General features: G+C 47.8%; 1 protein-coding gene across 13 annotated transcripts in view; it reads left to right on the top strand.

The window, feature by feature from the left end:
- GRIP2 (glutamate receptor interacting protein 2) overlaps positions 1-16,027 on the top strand; it is a 266,312-nt gene that overhangs the window by 242,681 nt on the left and 7,604 nt on the right. For all 13 annotated transcript variants that reach the window (XM_083796150.1, XM_083796146.1, XM_083796148.1 and 10 more), the window contains 6 exons: positions 2,247-2,386; positions 3,593-3,769; positions 6,151-6,304; positions 9,276-9,396; positions 13,160-13,396; positions 15,097-15,243. In XM_083796150.1, coding sequence (XP_083652276.1) covers positions 2,247-2,386; positions 3,593-3,769; positions 6,151-6,304; positions 9,276-9,396; positions 13,160-13,396; positions 15,097-15,243 — 976 coding nt within the window. The remainder of the gene's footprint in view (positions 1-2,246; positions 2,387-3,592; positions 3,770-6,150; positions 6,305-9,275; positions 9,397-13,159; positions 13,397-15,096; positions 15,244-16,027) is intronic.

Raw genomic sequence — 16,027 nt, 5'->3', positions numbered from 1 at the left:
AGCATTTTTCCCCTTGTACGTGTCCCGTCCTATAGGACCGTACGGAGGCAGCTCAGGCTGTTGGGTTAGTGTCAGGTGATGGCTCTCTCCCACATAGTCTCTGTTTCCTCTCCTTCAGTGCCTGTGGCTTTACCCTTGACCATGGGTCTTGTTTTCCTCCTTCCTGGGGAAAGGGCCAATACTGTTCAATTCTGGTCGAGGTTTAATGGTTCTCCGGGAGCAATTTTCAGCAATCGCTGACATTTTAAAGTGCTTTTAAGGGCTCAACAGTCTCCTCTAATGCCACCTGGTCAAATAGATGTGGGTGGCTGCAAGAAGGTTTTGTCCAGGAGCGCTCAGCACCAGACCATGTTTACAAGGGGAAAAAGGGATGCTGGAACTGCCCATGCCCCAGGTAAATCCCTGCCACATGCATGCAGTCACCTCTCCTCTAGCACTTTCTGGAGAGTGCTTGCAGCCCCGTTTACTCCTTTAACCTTACCTGTTGCTCAATTCTGCTTTTCTAGTGTCGGTCGGGCAAGAAGGGGCATGGAGCGTGCAGCTCCTAAGGCTGTTTGAGGTGAATCAAGGCCTGCTGGTGATGATGGAGAGGCGCAGGGGTCGTCTGCTAGAAATAGCTTTCTCTGACACTCCTGTGTGGCTTCTGCGTGCTTGTCCCCAGAGGAGTGCCTGGAGATGGACAGCTGGGGGGACTGCACTTTGATTTACTTTCCCCAGAAGGGAACACCTGGCTGAATGGTTCCTCTCTTTAACAGCTTCTCTGTTTTCCCTGCTGAGGGAGTCTCACGGTTTCCGCAGAGCAGTTGTGTTGTTCTGAGGTGGTCGGTTGGGCTGGCACAGTGGGGAAGAGATTTGTCCCCGTGAAAGATCAGCTCCTGCTTCAGTGCTGCAGTGGGAGAACCTCAAATCTAAGCCACTGCAGCCAGCACAGGATCGCATTTCAAGTGTCAGCAGTTAAGCTTGATTTTTTTTGACTATGTGGATGAAACTTTTAAGACATATCCTGGTTGCAGTGCGATCTATAATTTATTTGAATACTCAAGTTTTCCCTGAGGGCTTTTTAAGGCTGATTTGGGTGGGACAAGACGGACATCTAGTGGCTGGTCGGGACCGTCGTGACAACCTGTCAGAATATCTTAGCAGCAGCAGCAGGCTGATCAGTTCTGTCTGCTGTTTGGCTACGTTTCCTGGTTACATTTACATACAGTAGATGTTTCACAGCAGCATTCCTGCTAAAGTTCCACATCTGGGGGAAAGACAAGTAGCTCTTTTGCCTGTGATAGTATATCAAATCCCATTTCTGCAGGAGCAGCAGTCCACTTTGGACTAGATACAACCTTGGAGAGAGGCACGTTGCCATGGGCAAAAAGACATGACCATGCAGATTTGCATCTTCTCCTGCCTTGATCATGTGAGGTCCCTGTGGTCCCTGTTAGCTAAACCTCGCAGCAGTGCTGGAGGAGAGGATTGCTGCTCTCGTGTGCTTGCACTGGGGAGCTGGAGTGTGTGTGTGGTGAGCACAGCACAGCTAGCAGCGAGCAAAAGGTCCTGTGTTGGCTGCCAGATCTGGCAATGAGCATGTCCTGCCCTGCCTGCTCTTCCCTGAGCAGTGCAGCAAACACGGGGAGAGGTAAAGTGAGACCATGTTTGTGGGCAGATGCCAGGGGAAGGATGGAGGAGGAGGAGGAGAATTGCCGTGACTTGTTAGTTCATTCCTGGCTGTTGCTGAACCTAAGGATTTATTTATCCGAGAGCAAAAGTCAGTGCTGGGATGTGGCACACTGGTCTAGCTTCACGGGGGGAGACTTAAAAGATATTGTAAGCTGATTTACAACTGGCTCAGCTCATGTTTGCGTTCACAGTCTGTGTGTTGGGCTGGGGTTTTGTTTGTTTGTTCGTTTAGCTTTGTCTCATAATTCTGTCCATCGGTGTGAAACATGCCCATCAGTTCCGTGTGTGACGACCTGTAGGTATCTCACACTGGAAGTGCTTGTGCTTTTACCATATAAATCCTCATGGCTTTGAAGAGTTTCAAATGTAAGTTGGCCTGAAGTCCCAGCTGCTGAGGGGCCTGGGACCCAAGGTGTGCATACATTTGTGTGCATATATGTATGTACATATACAAGTGATGGTCAGGAGTATACAGCATAGCAAGGGGAGCCTGAGACATGTTTAAAGTGCTGAGAATTGAATGGCCTGAGGCAGCTTGCCTCTCTGAGCTTTCTAACAGCACCCTTTCTCTCCAGAACTGGAGCCATCCATGTCGGTGACCGAATATTAGCAATTAATAACGTGAGCCTGAAGGGCAAACCGCTGAGCGAAGCCATCCACCTGCTGCAGATGGCGGGGGAGACAGTAACTCTGAAGATCAAGAAACAGACGGAAAGTGAGTTGGGGAGCCTGGTTTGGGGTGGGGGGGATGCAAGTGGCCTGTGGGATGTCTGTATTGCTTCTGGAAAAGTAGTATCACTCTTAATCATAACATTTCTGTAGATCTCAAAGCAGTTTGGTAAACGTATAGCAATGCAGCTATAGAGGAAGACTAGGCAGGAAGAGGCAACCTAGCAAATTAGAAGTAGAATTTGGGAATTGATCCCTCTTCAAGAAACCTCAGACTCACTTCCTGAAGCCAAGTGTCTTGATCCTTGCTCTGAAATACTCTTTTTTCCCCTGCTGACACTTAGCACTGTCACAGCCACTTGCTGAAATAATTGACACGCAAGTGCCAGTTGGAGACTTGTTAATCATTCTGAGAATGAAGCAGGTGTAATTGAAATTTCAAGGTAATCTTGAGTTAATCGTGATGAGCAATCTTCTGAATGGTTGGAAAATTGGGACTTTTAGAACACTGGCCTTTGTTTGGTAAGATAATCTGTCCTCATTGACAAAATGCAGACTTTCAAAGGGCCTCTTTATCCCAGCTAATGCTCTGCAGGCTGGAGATCCAGGGTGTGGATGGCTAACAGGATATCTAATCAATGAGGACTTTAAAATATTCAGTACAAGAATGCTTGTGCTGAATTCCTTGTATAGCTTTTGCCTGAAAGGGAATTGGACGTAATGATAATAAAGGCCTATTATTACTAAAATAATGAAAGGGAAGGCCTGAGTTTCATCATCTGCATCCAGCTTTCAATTTTCCAATCACTAATCAGGGGAAATTCAGCCTCAAAATACCAGATCCAGGAGTTCCACCATTGTCTTGAGACTGCATGGGAGACTCTTAGGGAGGTGGTGATCAACCCTGAATTGATCCGAGGTTGTACTGTCTTGACAGAGCGTTACAAATTCAGCTGTGGTAGTTTGGGACTGGGTTGTGTTGTCATGGGAATCTTGCCGAAACTTAGAAAAATGGAGGCTTCTTGGAATAGAAGGAGCTAAAAACTCAGAGTTTTTTATTTTTCTTTTTCCTTCAGCTTGGTATAAGAGTATGGCTTTTAACTGTAATGCATAGGCCTTTCCCAGTTACTTTTGAAGAGCTGAAGAGGTTCTTCAGGACATGTACTGTACCTGGGCTTGCTCCCACGTCTACCTTAGCCTTTCCCTGAGGCTTGTTCTTTGAGCCTGCTAAAGCAGCTTATTCTGATTTCAGAACCCTATCCCAAGAAGTCTGGGAGTATAAATGAAGTGAGTGACCCTGAAGATGAACTGACGGACTCCCAGAAAACTAGCAAGCTCTCTGAGATATACTCAACCACAATTCCTAGCGTGGACAGTGCTATGGAGTCCTGGGATGGCTCTGGCATTGATGCTGGTTATGGAAGCCAAGGTAAGACAGGGTGTCTTTTCTCACGGGTCTCTGGCCCAAGGCGAAGACAGACTGATCATCCAAGTCTGTCTAGAGACTAAACATGAGCCAAAGACTGTGGTCTGACTGCACTTGCACAGCTTCTCGCTTTCAGCAAGGAACAAAATGTATTTTAAAATGTGTTCATGTGGTGCTCTGAGTTTTATATATATATATATATATATATATATATATTAGGTTTTTATTGGCATGTTTCTTCTGGCTTATATGGCATTGTATTGTTCACAGCATTTTCAAAACCATTATAACACTTCATAATTCACGTAATCCAGGGAAGTATTTACTGTCCATATGTCTTAAAAAATATTTGGCCCATAGCTCACTTTTAATTCTCCAGAGAGGCCATGTAGAATGTATTAATCCTCTTCAGGATGTTTTAAAATCCACAAGAACGTCTTGTGACTAGAGGCACTCACTTAACAAAATAATTAAGGTAATACTGCAAGAAAGGATCTCTAACTCTCTAGTGAGTGATCAGATGAACACATGTCTTGGAGTCCAGGTTTATTCAGCTGTGGTTTCTGGCGGACATATGGAATTGGGATAGAGGATGCTCTAGTCGTGGGAATAGATTTTCACTTGGAGGAAAGCACTGGAAAATAGTTATTCCAGTTCAGATTTAGTGATGTAAGTTACTATTAGCCCATGTTGAAACAAAACAAAACCCTGAATCAACTCCACAATAGGAAATTGGTGAAAAGACTGCTGTCCTGAATATTATGTGAAAACAAGGAGGAGTGCTCCAGGAGCGGTCTTGGAAAGTGCTTTCAGTGTACTGAGCAAGGTGTCTGCCTGTGCTTACTGCAGCCTGACTTAGAAAAGCTGAAAGGATAGCACTGTGCCAGCGTCTCACCTCCACCGTGCCTGCATCCTCCTTGGTTTGAAGTCTTAATTTGGCAGTGCCTTTGTGACAGGAAGCTCTGTTAAGAAGGAATCCCCTGGCCTTGCTAATGCTGCCATCCTTCTTCATCTAATTGGATGTTAACACAAATCGGACACTGGATTTAGCAAAGCAATTGCTTTTACCTGTAAACTGAGAGCGAGTGATTGAACACAGGGTTCCCAGGAGTGGGGCTGATGCCGTTACCCCACATCCGTAGCTGACGACGTTGCTTCAGGGGCTGTCTGATCTTTCCTGGTAACTGCACTTTGCTGTGTGGCAGTGTGCTGGTGCTGGCTGGGAAGAGGGATGCTGGGGGCAGTGAGGAGACGCAGGGTTGCTTGTGGGATGGGTAGGGAAGGCAGGATGCAGGGTGTCCTGGGGAACACTAAGTCTGGGGTTTACTCTCCAAATGGAAACCCCCAGATGAGGCTCTGCAGCCTCCCGGGTTTTAATTTCATCCACAGCTTTAGGAAACCAATCAGGCAAGTGTTTGAGCAAGGGAGCTGTGCTGGGCCTGGTGGGAACATGCCACCAGGTGGCTCTGAATCCCAGGGATCCAGCCTTTCTCTCGGGATGGAGGCGGTGGAAGCGGTGGCATCCAAGTGACAGCTCCACACGCATGTCCCTGCAGTCCCTGGCCCCCTGTGCCCAGCCCCAGCCTCCTGCCTGCCGACTGCGGGGACCTGCACCCAGGGACCTTGTTTTCCTGCTCTGGCAAACAGCGAATGCTCCCGACTGCTGTAAAATGTTGGCAGGCCCTTTTCTGGGGCTCTCTCCAGAGCAGCCTAACCTTTAAAAACACACAGAGGAAACACTCAGCTAAGTGAAATAACAGGCCTTGGCATTTTCAAAGAAACCGTTGGCAATGTCTTCGGGTATTTCCAATGCTCTTAGCTGTTTGGGAGGTCAAGTCTCCCTTAATTATGTGTTTCTCCGTTACCTCTTCCTGTTCGTTTGGCACAGCGTGTGATGGAAGTGCATGATGTTTCTTGGAAGGGCTGTGGGGATTTCTCTGAAATGTTGAATGGGCAGGAGGAGGTAGGCAGGGGACTCGGGAGATTTATTTCCATTGCACATGGCACTGACGTTGCTGAGGAATGCTGTGTTTTGGAAGGTTTCTGTCCAGGCAGCTCCTCGTGAGACTTGGAGACCTTGTGACAAGTGTTGGATTTGCATCTGGGATTTGCAGTATGGGAAAGTCCTTGGGGGCAAACTTAGTGAAATTTGTCTGGTTTTATATTAACGGTCCATTTAATCGTGAGAAGTTGGTTTGGTTAAAGCAAGAAGAGATGAGAAGAATATCCCCTTTCGAAAGACTGAACTAGAAGTGGAGTGTAATCCAGATGGCCTCAGGTTTGGGTTTTGGGGAAGGAAACTGTCCTGGCTCAGTGTGATTTACTCCATTTCAGTTTTCTAAACAGGTTTTAACCTCTTTTTCCCCGCTGCTTGCCTTCCCTAGGTACGTACATACCTCAGGCTGCGGGCATTGCCCTTCATCCACACGAATGGAGACACAGCAGGCAAAAGAGCAGCACCCCTCCTGGGGACCCCAGGAAAAACTACCCCTACATGGATGGAAGCTTCAGTGAAGACGACTGGGATAAGCCCAGCAGGTATGGAGGGGAGGGAGGAGGCAGGTGGGGCCTTCTGCAAACGTGAGGGTGCAAGGACACTGAATGTCATGGATCGGATCGGCCAGAGGTGGGGAGGGCCAGTGATGCCCCCATCTTGGCATCAGGCAGCTGTGGGGTGGGGTGCTGGGGTGCTGATCTGCTCTGTCAAACCACCCCCACATTGCCAGCTTGCCCTGGGCATAGCTCTGTGGCACGTCTGCCATGGCCAGGTGACATTTATATCTGGAGTTAGGGCAGTCTCAGCTGCATGGACCACAGGTTCTTACCATGTCTGCTACTCCTGCCATATAAAGGCTGCAGCACTTTCATCATTTAGGTGTTGTAATAGGTAGTCATGGCCAGGGCTGTCCTCCGTTGTGTTGGCCAGACACGATGAGTGAGGATGCAGCTTCACAGCACCTTGGTGCTAAAAAGCCAAAAAGACCAACCAAAGCTCTTGTAGGACCGGTATGAGGTTGCATGTCCAAGTTAAAATCTCCTAAAGGTGTGGCTGGATCTCTCTTTCCATCACACCTCGGCCCTTCCAACACACAAAAAAATCCATGCCAAGTGGGCATGGTCGAGCTAATCCCCCACCTCAGCCAGAGTGGGAGAAATCCTGCAAGGCCACCCAAGCACACGGAGGAGGCTGCAGCTGCCCCTCTCTTTGGGTGAAAACCCTGCTGGATCTGCCCTGGCCAGAGGCTGTCCCTCACTGAACCACACACGGTAGCTAAGGCTCGTTGCTTCGTAACTAACCCTCCCCTCGACATCCTCCAGAGTCCCCATAGTCGTGTGTGTTGTGTTGTTACTGTCGGTTCTTTTTTTTTTTTTTTTAATTATTTTTCCTTAATTTTTGTTTGTCAAAACAAAACCCTTAGAACATCTCATGGCCATTTCCACCTATTTAAAGATGATCAAACTGGCAGGAAGGCTGGCAGCGGCTGAGACTTTGTTCTTGTTTTGCCTCTCAGCGAGAGCCGGCTCGCAGAGGTCGTTGATCTCTCGGCCTTCCCAGCGAGGCCGCTGGCAGCTGAAGTTAGCAAATCTGAGCCCTCGAAGCCCCGCGTGTCCCTAATGAGGGCTCCGAGCCCTGATATCAAAGTGCAAGTGAAACGGTTCATGCTGCTGAGCCCTTATTATTAGGGAGAAAAACAAAATGTCTCTAACCGCAGCTGCCTTTAGCCTGGAAAATCCTGCTGACCTGGTGGTGTGAGAACCTGTACTGATTCATCCGAGTCCTGGGCGTGTTTGTTATATTGCTGATCTGAGAGGCAAGAAACTTGTAACTGGAAGGGACATTTGCCTCTTAGGAAACCTGGGAGCAGAGGAAGGAAATGAGTAAGGGGAAAGAACTGAAAATTCCTTATGGGGGGAAATTTGGGTTTGTTTTTATAAAGTCTTGCTGGGTGTTTTTTTGACCTCTCTGCCTGGTGTTAAAGGCTGCTGCTTTACAAGCTGATTCTGATGAAAGGTAGGGGGGTAATTTAAAATAAAATAAGCCGTGTCAGATACCACTCTCCAGGCAGGCCATGATCCCACAAGGAACAAAAGTATGTGTGTTTGAGGTTCTGCCTGCTATAAACTCCCATTTAAACCACTGGATGAAAAGCAAGTGCTGAGACTTTGCTATTAATACAGATTTGGAAAAAGAGTTCTGTTACTATCCCAAGGAGTTATTACTTGTCTAACTGAAGCTAAGCTCTCTTTGACTTGTACTCAAGTAAAATGTTTTGACTTTGCTAAGTGGCCCTGGTGGGTAAGTGTCCCCTCCTGTTAGCACTGATGCCCGCTGTGCCACGCAGGGAGCTGCCAGATGTTGCAGAGGTGGAGCCTTGTCCATGTAGCTCTGCATAAGATACATGGAAGATGCATTAAGGCTGTTCTAATGTCACTGCCCCCCTGGGGTATCTCCCTATGATACATTAGTGGATTTATTGTGATTTTGATTTAACACCACAGAGAGTTTGCTTTAAGAGGCTCCCGTTACCCTGAGCACTGATGATCCAGGTTTCACAGTGCCCGGTGTTCAGTAAGCAGTGGCTGGACAAGAGTGTCACCTACTTCTCTAGTTTGTTTGAAGGACTTCAGCATGTTTAATTGTTGTTTGCTTTAGAAGTCCAAGAATTGAACCTGACTTTGTGGTCAGAGATAAGAGACACCGAAACCGCTGGGTGGGAAATCGCTGACTCCCCAGCGGGACACACGCAGTGCTCACATTAACACGTGTTTGCACCAGCTTGAGAGGTTATCACTGTCCTCGTTCTCTGTTGTAGACAGAACTGGTAACAATCTGTACACAGCTGTGGGTTCAATGACTCGTGTAGCACAGAGAGACCTGAATGTAAGAGCTCACTTCCTTGGTCATCCCCAAGCAAATGAAGCTCGGTTTGTATGGGTTATACGCTGACACTGTCGATATTGCTTGCTGTAGTATGTGTTTACTTGTCCAGCCTAGGGCAATCATTATTATATACACCTTTGCATTATTACTCTCATAGATACCTAATGTATTTATCATTTTCTCACCATGTCTGTTACCCTCTGTGTTTTTCTCTCTCTTCTCAGGTGTTCTGTGTCTCAGATCTGAGCTCTATCCCATCAGCCTTTGTACTAACAGTCTCTGAGGCTCCTGGTTTACCCATAACGCATCCTTTTTTCTTTCACTTCTCTATTTCACCAAAACGTCTTCCTAAACCTACAATCTTCCTACAGGCACTTTTTAATTTACCCTTTGAACTTTGACATTACTACACCAACTTAATTCTTCCTTTGAAGGACACTTGCCCCGTTAGTAAATGCATGGAGGTCTCGTATTCGGACTCTTGTCTGAAAAGTTCATATTGTTTGCTTTTGTATATGAAGACTCTTCAAGTCTCTGCTTTTACTGGTGAGACACTTGCTGTAGCCTCGCGGCTTTCATCCCGCTGCAGAAGAGTGCTGACAATGTTTGGTTCCTACGTTACAACAGATACCCCAACCGCCAAAATGGCCTTGAGACCACTCACGAGGATAGTTTTTGGCGTGTTTTTGGAGAAGCTTTGGAGGATTTGGAAACATGCGGCCAGTCTGAACTTTTGAGGGAGATTGAGGTAAATCACTTTTCTGAATTTGCTGCTGATCTATTTTGCTTTTGACTTAAATGCTGAGCTGTTTCCCTGGACATGTGACTTGCCCATAGCATCCCTGTGCTGCCAGTGGTGTGAGGAAAGGTTCGAGTTTAATCCATTTCAGGAGCTGTGCTAATGGATAACTACATCTCATTAGACAGTTACTTGCGTGCGCTTTTCCCCTGAGCCGAGGAATTACCCACCAGTAACTCCACGCTCTTTTTGCAAACTGTTGCTGGCCAACAATCTGCACGTGACTGTTGGCAAACCTTCCTTATCAAACGGTAAGCCTTCGACTTGGGGAGATAGTGTCTGTCAAACGCACTTTGCAAAGGCCAAGCAAAATGAGCCCCCAAAAGCCCATTGGGACCGAAGCCTTGGCTTACTCCAAATACAGACAGGCTCAACATGCGTCTTGCATTCAGCTGTTGCTCTGCCGGAAACTGTTTCAGTAAAATGGGTAATTGGAAGCTTTTCAGCCAGCCTTCCTCTGGAAAAATCTGAGAAAGTGATTGCTTCCTGCAGAAATAAAGGTGTTTCCTCTCTTCACAAGCCACTTTCTCTTTTCTTTATCCAAAATGCTTTGTAGGTCATGTTATTGTGTCCGGTTATAGGACGGGGAGCCTGCATTTCTGAGCTGTGGGATGCAAATAAAAACCTCCCCTGAGACTGCAGAGCAGCGGGCACTAAACCTGCCCAGCAGGACCCAGCCACGGGCCCCCTGGCTCCCACCACAGCCTGCATGGAGGAGCAGGACCCAGGGAGCTCCTCTCTCCCTCAGCTTTCTGGGTACAGAGGGCTGGGGAAGGCTCACTAGGTTGTGTCCTCCATCAGCCCTAAAAGTGTGATCGGTGGCCAAGGTAGTTCCCTAAGGCTGGAGGAGCAGGGAGGAGATTGAAAAGTGGCGGGTGCTGCTCTGGCACGTCGTGCAGGAACGGCGTCCCCATGCAAGGTCTGATGAGGTGCCTGGAGAGATGCCAGCTGCTGGACTGCGTTGGCTGCTCCAGCGTCATAACACAGATTTTGGGTTGGAGATGGTCTCTGGGCATCTCTGGTCTGTGTGCTTGCTTCAGCCAGCAGAGGATGCCCGTTACAGAGGGGTACAACCCCAAATCCCATGGGGTAGGTCTCCCTTGTCTCTCTGCAGTCTGCTTTTTTATGCACAACTGCATATTGCTTGGGCTTCAGAGAGAAAAGGCAGCTTCTGAATATTTGGAGGTGGAAAAAGAAAGTGCTGGTTTGATCTGTCTGTGAAAACACAAGTGATGAGGGACTTGCTAATTTTTCTTTCCTGCTTTATCATTAGAAATTGTAAGAGGGGGAGAAATGTCAATGATCTATGTTGTGCTGAAGCATGAAGCGATGTTATTGGTTGTCTTAACTGTTTAAGAAGGCTGACTTAAATACCCAAAAAACCAAAACCTGAAAAACCCCCACCAACTGTAACTTCTCCCCTTGATCAATTATCTCCTGGACCTGGATTTATTTAGAAATGAGCTGAGGCAGCTGCTATCAGCCTCTCTGAACTGCTAGTGGCTACTTAAGGAAAAGTACCTCTCTGAAATGATGCAGAGATGTTTCCCTTCTGTGTAATGGCTGATCTTAATGTGAAAAAAAAGGGATTTGTTTGGCTACTGTGAAATGCCAGGATACAGAAAATAATCTTTCTGCCCATGACTTTCCAGAGATCCGTGGTGCGGGGATGTGTGGGCTTTTGAGTCATGCTGTTTGGAGCTTTGGCAATTAGAGCAGTGCTTTTAAAAATGCAAAGAAATTTTACAAAAAGATGAACACCTCTAGGGATTTGGTGAATTTAGCACATTTTTAGAATGTTTTGGAAAGTTCTGGGGACAAAGGGAAGTGCGGTGTTTGTAGCAGAAGTCTGATGGCTTTCAGCTTGCCTTTTACTGAATCCAATGTACCAGTAACCTGTTCATCTTTGTCTGTTTGACTGTCCTCCACGAGGCATGGTGTGGGAGGTGCGGTGTTCTCTGGGCTCTTGCTGTGTTGCAGGTTTCTAAGCCCCAGCTCCCGAGCTCTGTGGTTTGATGTCAGGTCTCTCTTCTCTCTCTCTGTAAATCTGATCCTTCATGTTCTACCTTTGAAGAAGAACAAGAGTCATGCAAGAAGCCCTAAGATAGCTAAAATTCAGGAGCCTGGTACTCATGAGATACCTGCCTGATGCCCTTTGAACACCTGGGGTGGATGACAGGGATGCCCTAATATTAGGGAAGGTAGATTTGGGATTTCTCTTGCCTCCATCAAGTGCTGAGCTGCCGCAGTTCTGCTGCAGCTTGGGGCTCTTACCAAAAATTGCCCAAGCCAACTTTCCTACAGGTGATGGTGGCAGCGAGAATGGGATCATGTAGCTGAATTGCTAGAGACATCACATGTTAGTTTGGGACCCTGAAGGTCTCGGGTAAAAGAAGTCCTGACCAAAGTCAGTAGTAAGAGTGGGAATCTTTCTGGTCTGCTCCCTGGCCCTGCAGTGCCGGTGTCGGTGTGGCACGGTGTCCTGGGGAGGTCCGAGGCTGCCTGAGGTCAATGAACGAATGTAGCCTGGCTGGCTGCACAACACAGCGTTTGTTAATCCAAGTATGTGGTAACTCAGCATCCTTCCAGCGGGTAGCAGGTATTTGAGTTTTGTCCAAACTCAAGGTGATTAAGTCATTTTTTTCAGGAGGACCTGGCAAGTGCTAGGAAATTCACAAGCTAAAAGGGTAGTGCTGGCATTTTCATTACTGCCACCCGAATCTGCTTTATTTGCCTTTGTTCCAGCTTGGAGCAAAGAGCCAGAGGGCCGTGATTAGAGGCTTAGTTAGATGGTATTTCCCCTGTGCACAGGAGCAATTGCTCTTTGGCTTGCCATATTTAGCACTGCTGAATTTTGCTATCTGCTCCCTACCTTTCCTTCTCTTTCTTCTACCTTTTGACATTTAATGGGGCTGCAGACCCTTGGAGCCTGAACTTTGAAATGATGACGGCTTTCATTACGCCGTTTAAGAGGGCTCTGGGACCTGGAGCCAGCTGAGGTTCCGCAGACTGGATTCTTGACTCCTTCGTTAGCTTTGATCAATGTAATCTCATTAGTGAAAAGCATTGCCAAATGGAGTCGAATCTACTTAGGGGCATCATTTAATGGATGTTATCAAGGATGACCAGGCTTAAATACTACTTAATTTCATATTTTTATCTCAGTTTTACTCAGTGAAGGCTCCCATTTACTGACAGATAAAATCCTAATTTCTCTGCTGAATTGGGCTCTGCGGAGTCTGAAGTACTGCCTTCCTGGGGCCTCGCCAGCACGGGGCGATGCTGACGGGGAGCTGCAGCACACCGACGTAGGCTGGAGATCCAGGCAGACACCAGTCCCTCTGGGAGCCCCAAGATCAGGATGTTCATCCATCTTGAATCCCAAAAGATCCCCAGATGAGGCCTGCCTGCCCCTGTTTGTGTAGAAGGGGACGTCAAAAAGATCATAGAATGGTTCAGGTTGGAAAGAACCTTAAAGACCATCTAGTTCCGACCCCCTGCCATGGGGGGCTGGATAGGAGATGCTCCACAGATGCTTCTTCCATCTGAAAATGGCTCTTACAGCCAAATGAAAGAGCTTCCTGGTCATTCCTTTCCGATTAACGAGAACCGGAGTGCCCCCCTGTTGTCTTTTCTGCCATTTTTGTTGCCACGCGGTCCGTCCCTTCCTGCTGCCAGCTCAGCTGAGTGACTTTGTGCCCTTGCCCTACAGGCGTCCATCATGACGGGGAGCGTACACAACCTGGGCCTGGAGGGCAGCAAGCTGCTCCTGGACTCGGTCAACCCATCGGGACTGAGCCCGTTGAGGAAAGCCAACACCGGCTGTGATGACGGACAGACCGAGGGCAGCAGCTCCCCTGCCAAGAAGAACGAGAGGAACCTGGACATGAAGAAGATGGAGAAGGAGATGCAGGAAATCATGTCCCCTACCCCCCTCGAGTTTCACAAGGTCTGTGTAGCCAAGGGTTGGTCTGGCTGTGGCCCCCCTCGATGGTAAAAGCTGCTGGGTGTTTTGCAACCCTGTAGAAAACATCCTTTGTTCAAAGGGACTGTTGGTAAATGTTCCCTGCCAAAGCTGCCCCCGACCAAGGTGTGCAGCAGTGGTTTTCAGATTAAGAAGAAGAGGCCTCTCTTCAGGAGAGTAATGGGAATTAGCTGTTGTGCTTTGGTGGGTTTCAAACCTGTGCTTTGCTATTTGTCCTTATTTTATGAGATTTCCAGGTCCCTGTTTTCTGTGGTTCATTAATTGGTGCTACAGATACAGGTGAGAGGGCTCCATGTACGGCCCCATGGAGACCTGCTGACCCTTTTCCAGTGGCACGCACCACTCCGTAGGCCACTTCTTCCTGAGAAATAGTTTATTTTCCCTCCCCTTCCTCTTCATCCCCAGCCTTTCCTAAATGGGTGCAAATGGTAGGGCTTCACCGATGGGATACTTGTTTGAATTCAGTCCCCAGGTGAATGTTGCCAGTTTAAGTGTGGTACAAGGCAATGGCAATTAGAAGGAGTAATTAACTGTAGAAGCTGTTAATGCAGAACGCAAGTAGGGAAGGGATCTGGAGAGGTTTCAAAAAATGTGATTGCCTTTTTCTTTCCTAGTGTGACTTTAGAGCGAAACCTGCACTTAGGGTAGCTAGGAAAAACAACTTTTTCATGTTTGATCTGCTCTTGTCCTTCAGGGCATGGCAAATGCACCTTTAAATAAAACTCATTCATTCCTGAAGGAGGAGAGCTGTGTAATTAGGCATGTAAGGGGGTGGCTGTTCTTTCTGCTGGAGCATCTGGTGCTGGCTGTGTTTGGAGAGGAGTTTGAGGCCAGGTGGGCTGCTCCTGCGCGTCAGCCTGGGCTCCGTCCTTCCCAAGGACTGCACAGCTGTGAGGCTTCCCCAGCCCATAGCATGGTGGTGGAGCCAGAGCCTAATGAGTTCCCAGCTCATGGGAGGCAAAGGGGGGTTATGGTGGGGGGGAATCAGTTGTCCCTGGCTCCCAGTATCGCCCTGTGGCAAGACACAGTTCTGGTAGTGTACATCTCCTCATCTGCGACTGTGATCAAGGGAAGGGGGGTGAGCTTACCCAGTTCTCGTCCTCACTAAGTCAACACTGACTGGTGCAAAGCTTCTGAAGAGAACTGGTGAATAATGCGAAGCAGATTAGATGTTCTTGCTGAGTGACATTATTAAAAATGAGCTGCCTTCACGTTTGACACACTACATTGAAAATTCCCCGTGAACACGTCGATTTTTCATGTGCGAGTTCGGGGTGCACACAGGATGCATGCGTAGCCTGGGCTGGGAAAGGCAACACTCCATCAGTAACACTCGCTGTGTTTGAGCAGCATTGCCTGCTCCTTGGGTGACGACAACGGCTCAGTCTGTATTACACAGCTTGTGTTTCCTTCCACATCCAAGGGGAAGGCCTGTTGTGTGGCCACTCACCAGAATACTTGTCCATGCCATCCACCTAAGCCGGTGGTGACTGGTAAGGCTCAATCTGCATTAGCTGATTTCTTAAAATCTGCCCAGGAAACACATGGCAGAATTGCTCTAGGCCCACACACGTTGCCTGCGCTCTTGCTGTCCTGCCAACCCTGAACATCTCCTCTGGCCTGTGCAGCATTAAAATGTGTGCTTTCTGTTTCTGCCCCTCCAGATGACACTCCACAAAGACGCAGAGAGCGAAGACTTTGGATTCAGTGTGTCGGACGGCCTGTTAGAAAAAGGTGTCTATGTAAATATGGTCCGTCCGGATGGGCCAGCAGATCAGTGTGGCCTCAAGCCATATGACAGAGTGCTTCAGGTAATAAATGCAAAATGCAGTTCTGGAGGCTGGGACGGAGTGAATGAGTGGCTGAGAGGAAGAGAGAAGTGAGACCCACCCATGGCAGCACTAACTTTAATGAAAGGTAATAGTTAGCCAACTAGGTGAGCACCTACCACCACGCTCTCACTGAGACCTGTGTTTTACAGTAACAAATCACGAGGTAGCAAAGCTGGCTCCCCTAGAGTTACACCTATCCCAGGGAGCATCTCCATACAGAGCCTGTCCCAGCGCTGGCCATTTTGAGCTCAGGCAGCTCAAAACCAAAACAACCAAAAAGCTGTGTTGCTTTCCCTCCTCACCCTCAGTCCTTTTCCTATCATGTAAGAGGGTGATTTTTGGATGAACTAGACTGTGTTGACCAACGTGCATTCTAGTGAATCTCCCCTTGTGGAATTGAGCAGTGTTCATGAAGTTCGGTGCATGCCTTTGACAACTAACAGCCTTCTAGGAACAAACCATCCTTCAAGCAAATTGTTTTTCATGGATATTTTTATTCAAAAGATATTTGATCTGAAACAACCGATGCAGAAACAGAATAAAAACTCTGGTCAGAAGCACAGTCTGTAATAAATGTAACTTGGGCATATCTGCCTACCAGAGGGACAAGAAGAGCATGGTGAGTTTTGGAGCTTGGAAAGGAACTTTATATGGATGAAAAATCACAAGTTTTGCTTTGGGGCAACTCAAATAGCAACTGAGAAGTGGAAAAGTTGCCACCATTTGGAAATGCAGATATTGTGACCATATTTGGAAACACTCA

Source organism: Anser anser (assembly GCF_964211835.1).
Source record: "Anser anser genome assembly, chromosome: 12".
Taxonomy (NCBI): Eukaryota; Metazoa; Chordata; class Aves; order Anseriformes; family Anatidae; genus Anser; species Anser anser.
This window is presented reverse-complemented; position numbering and strand designations above follow the sequence as displayed.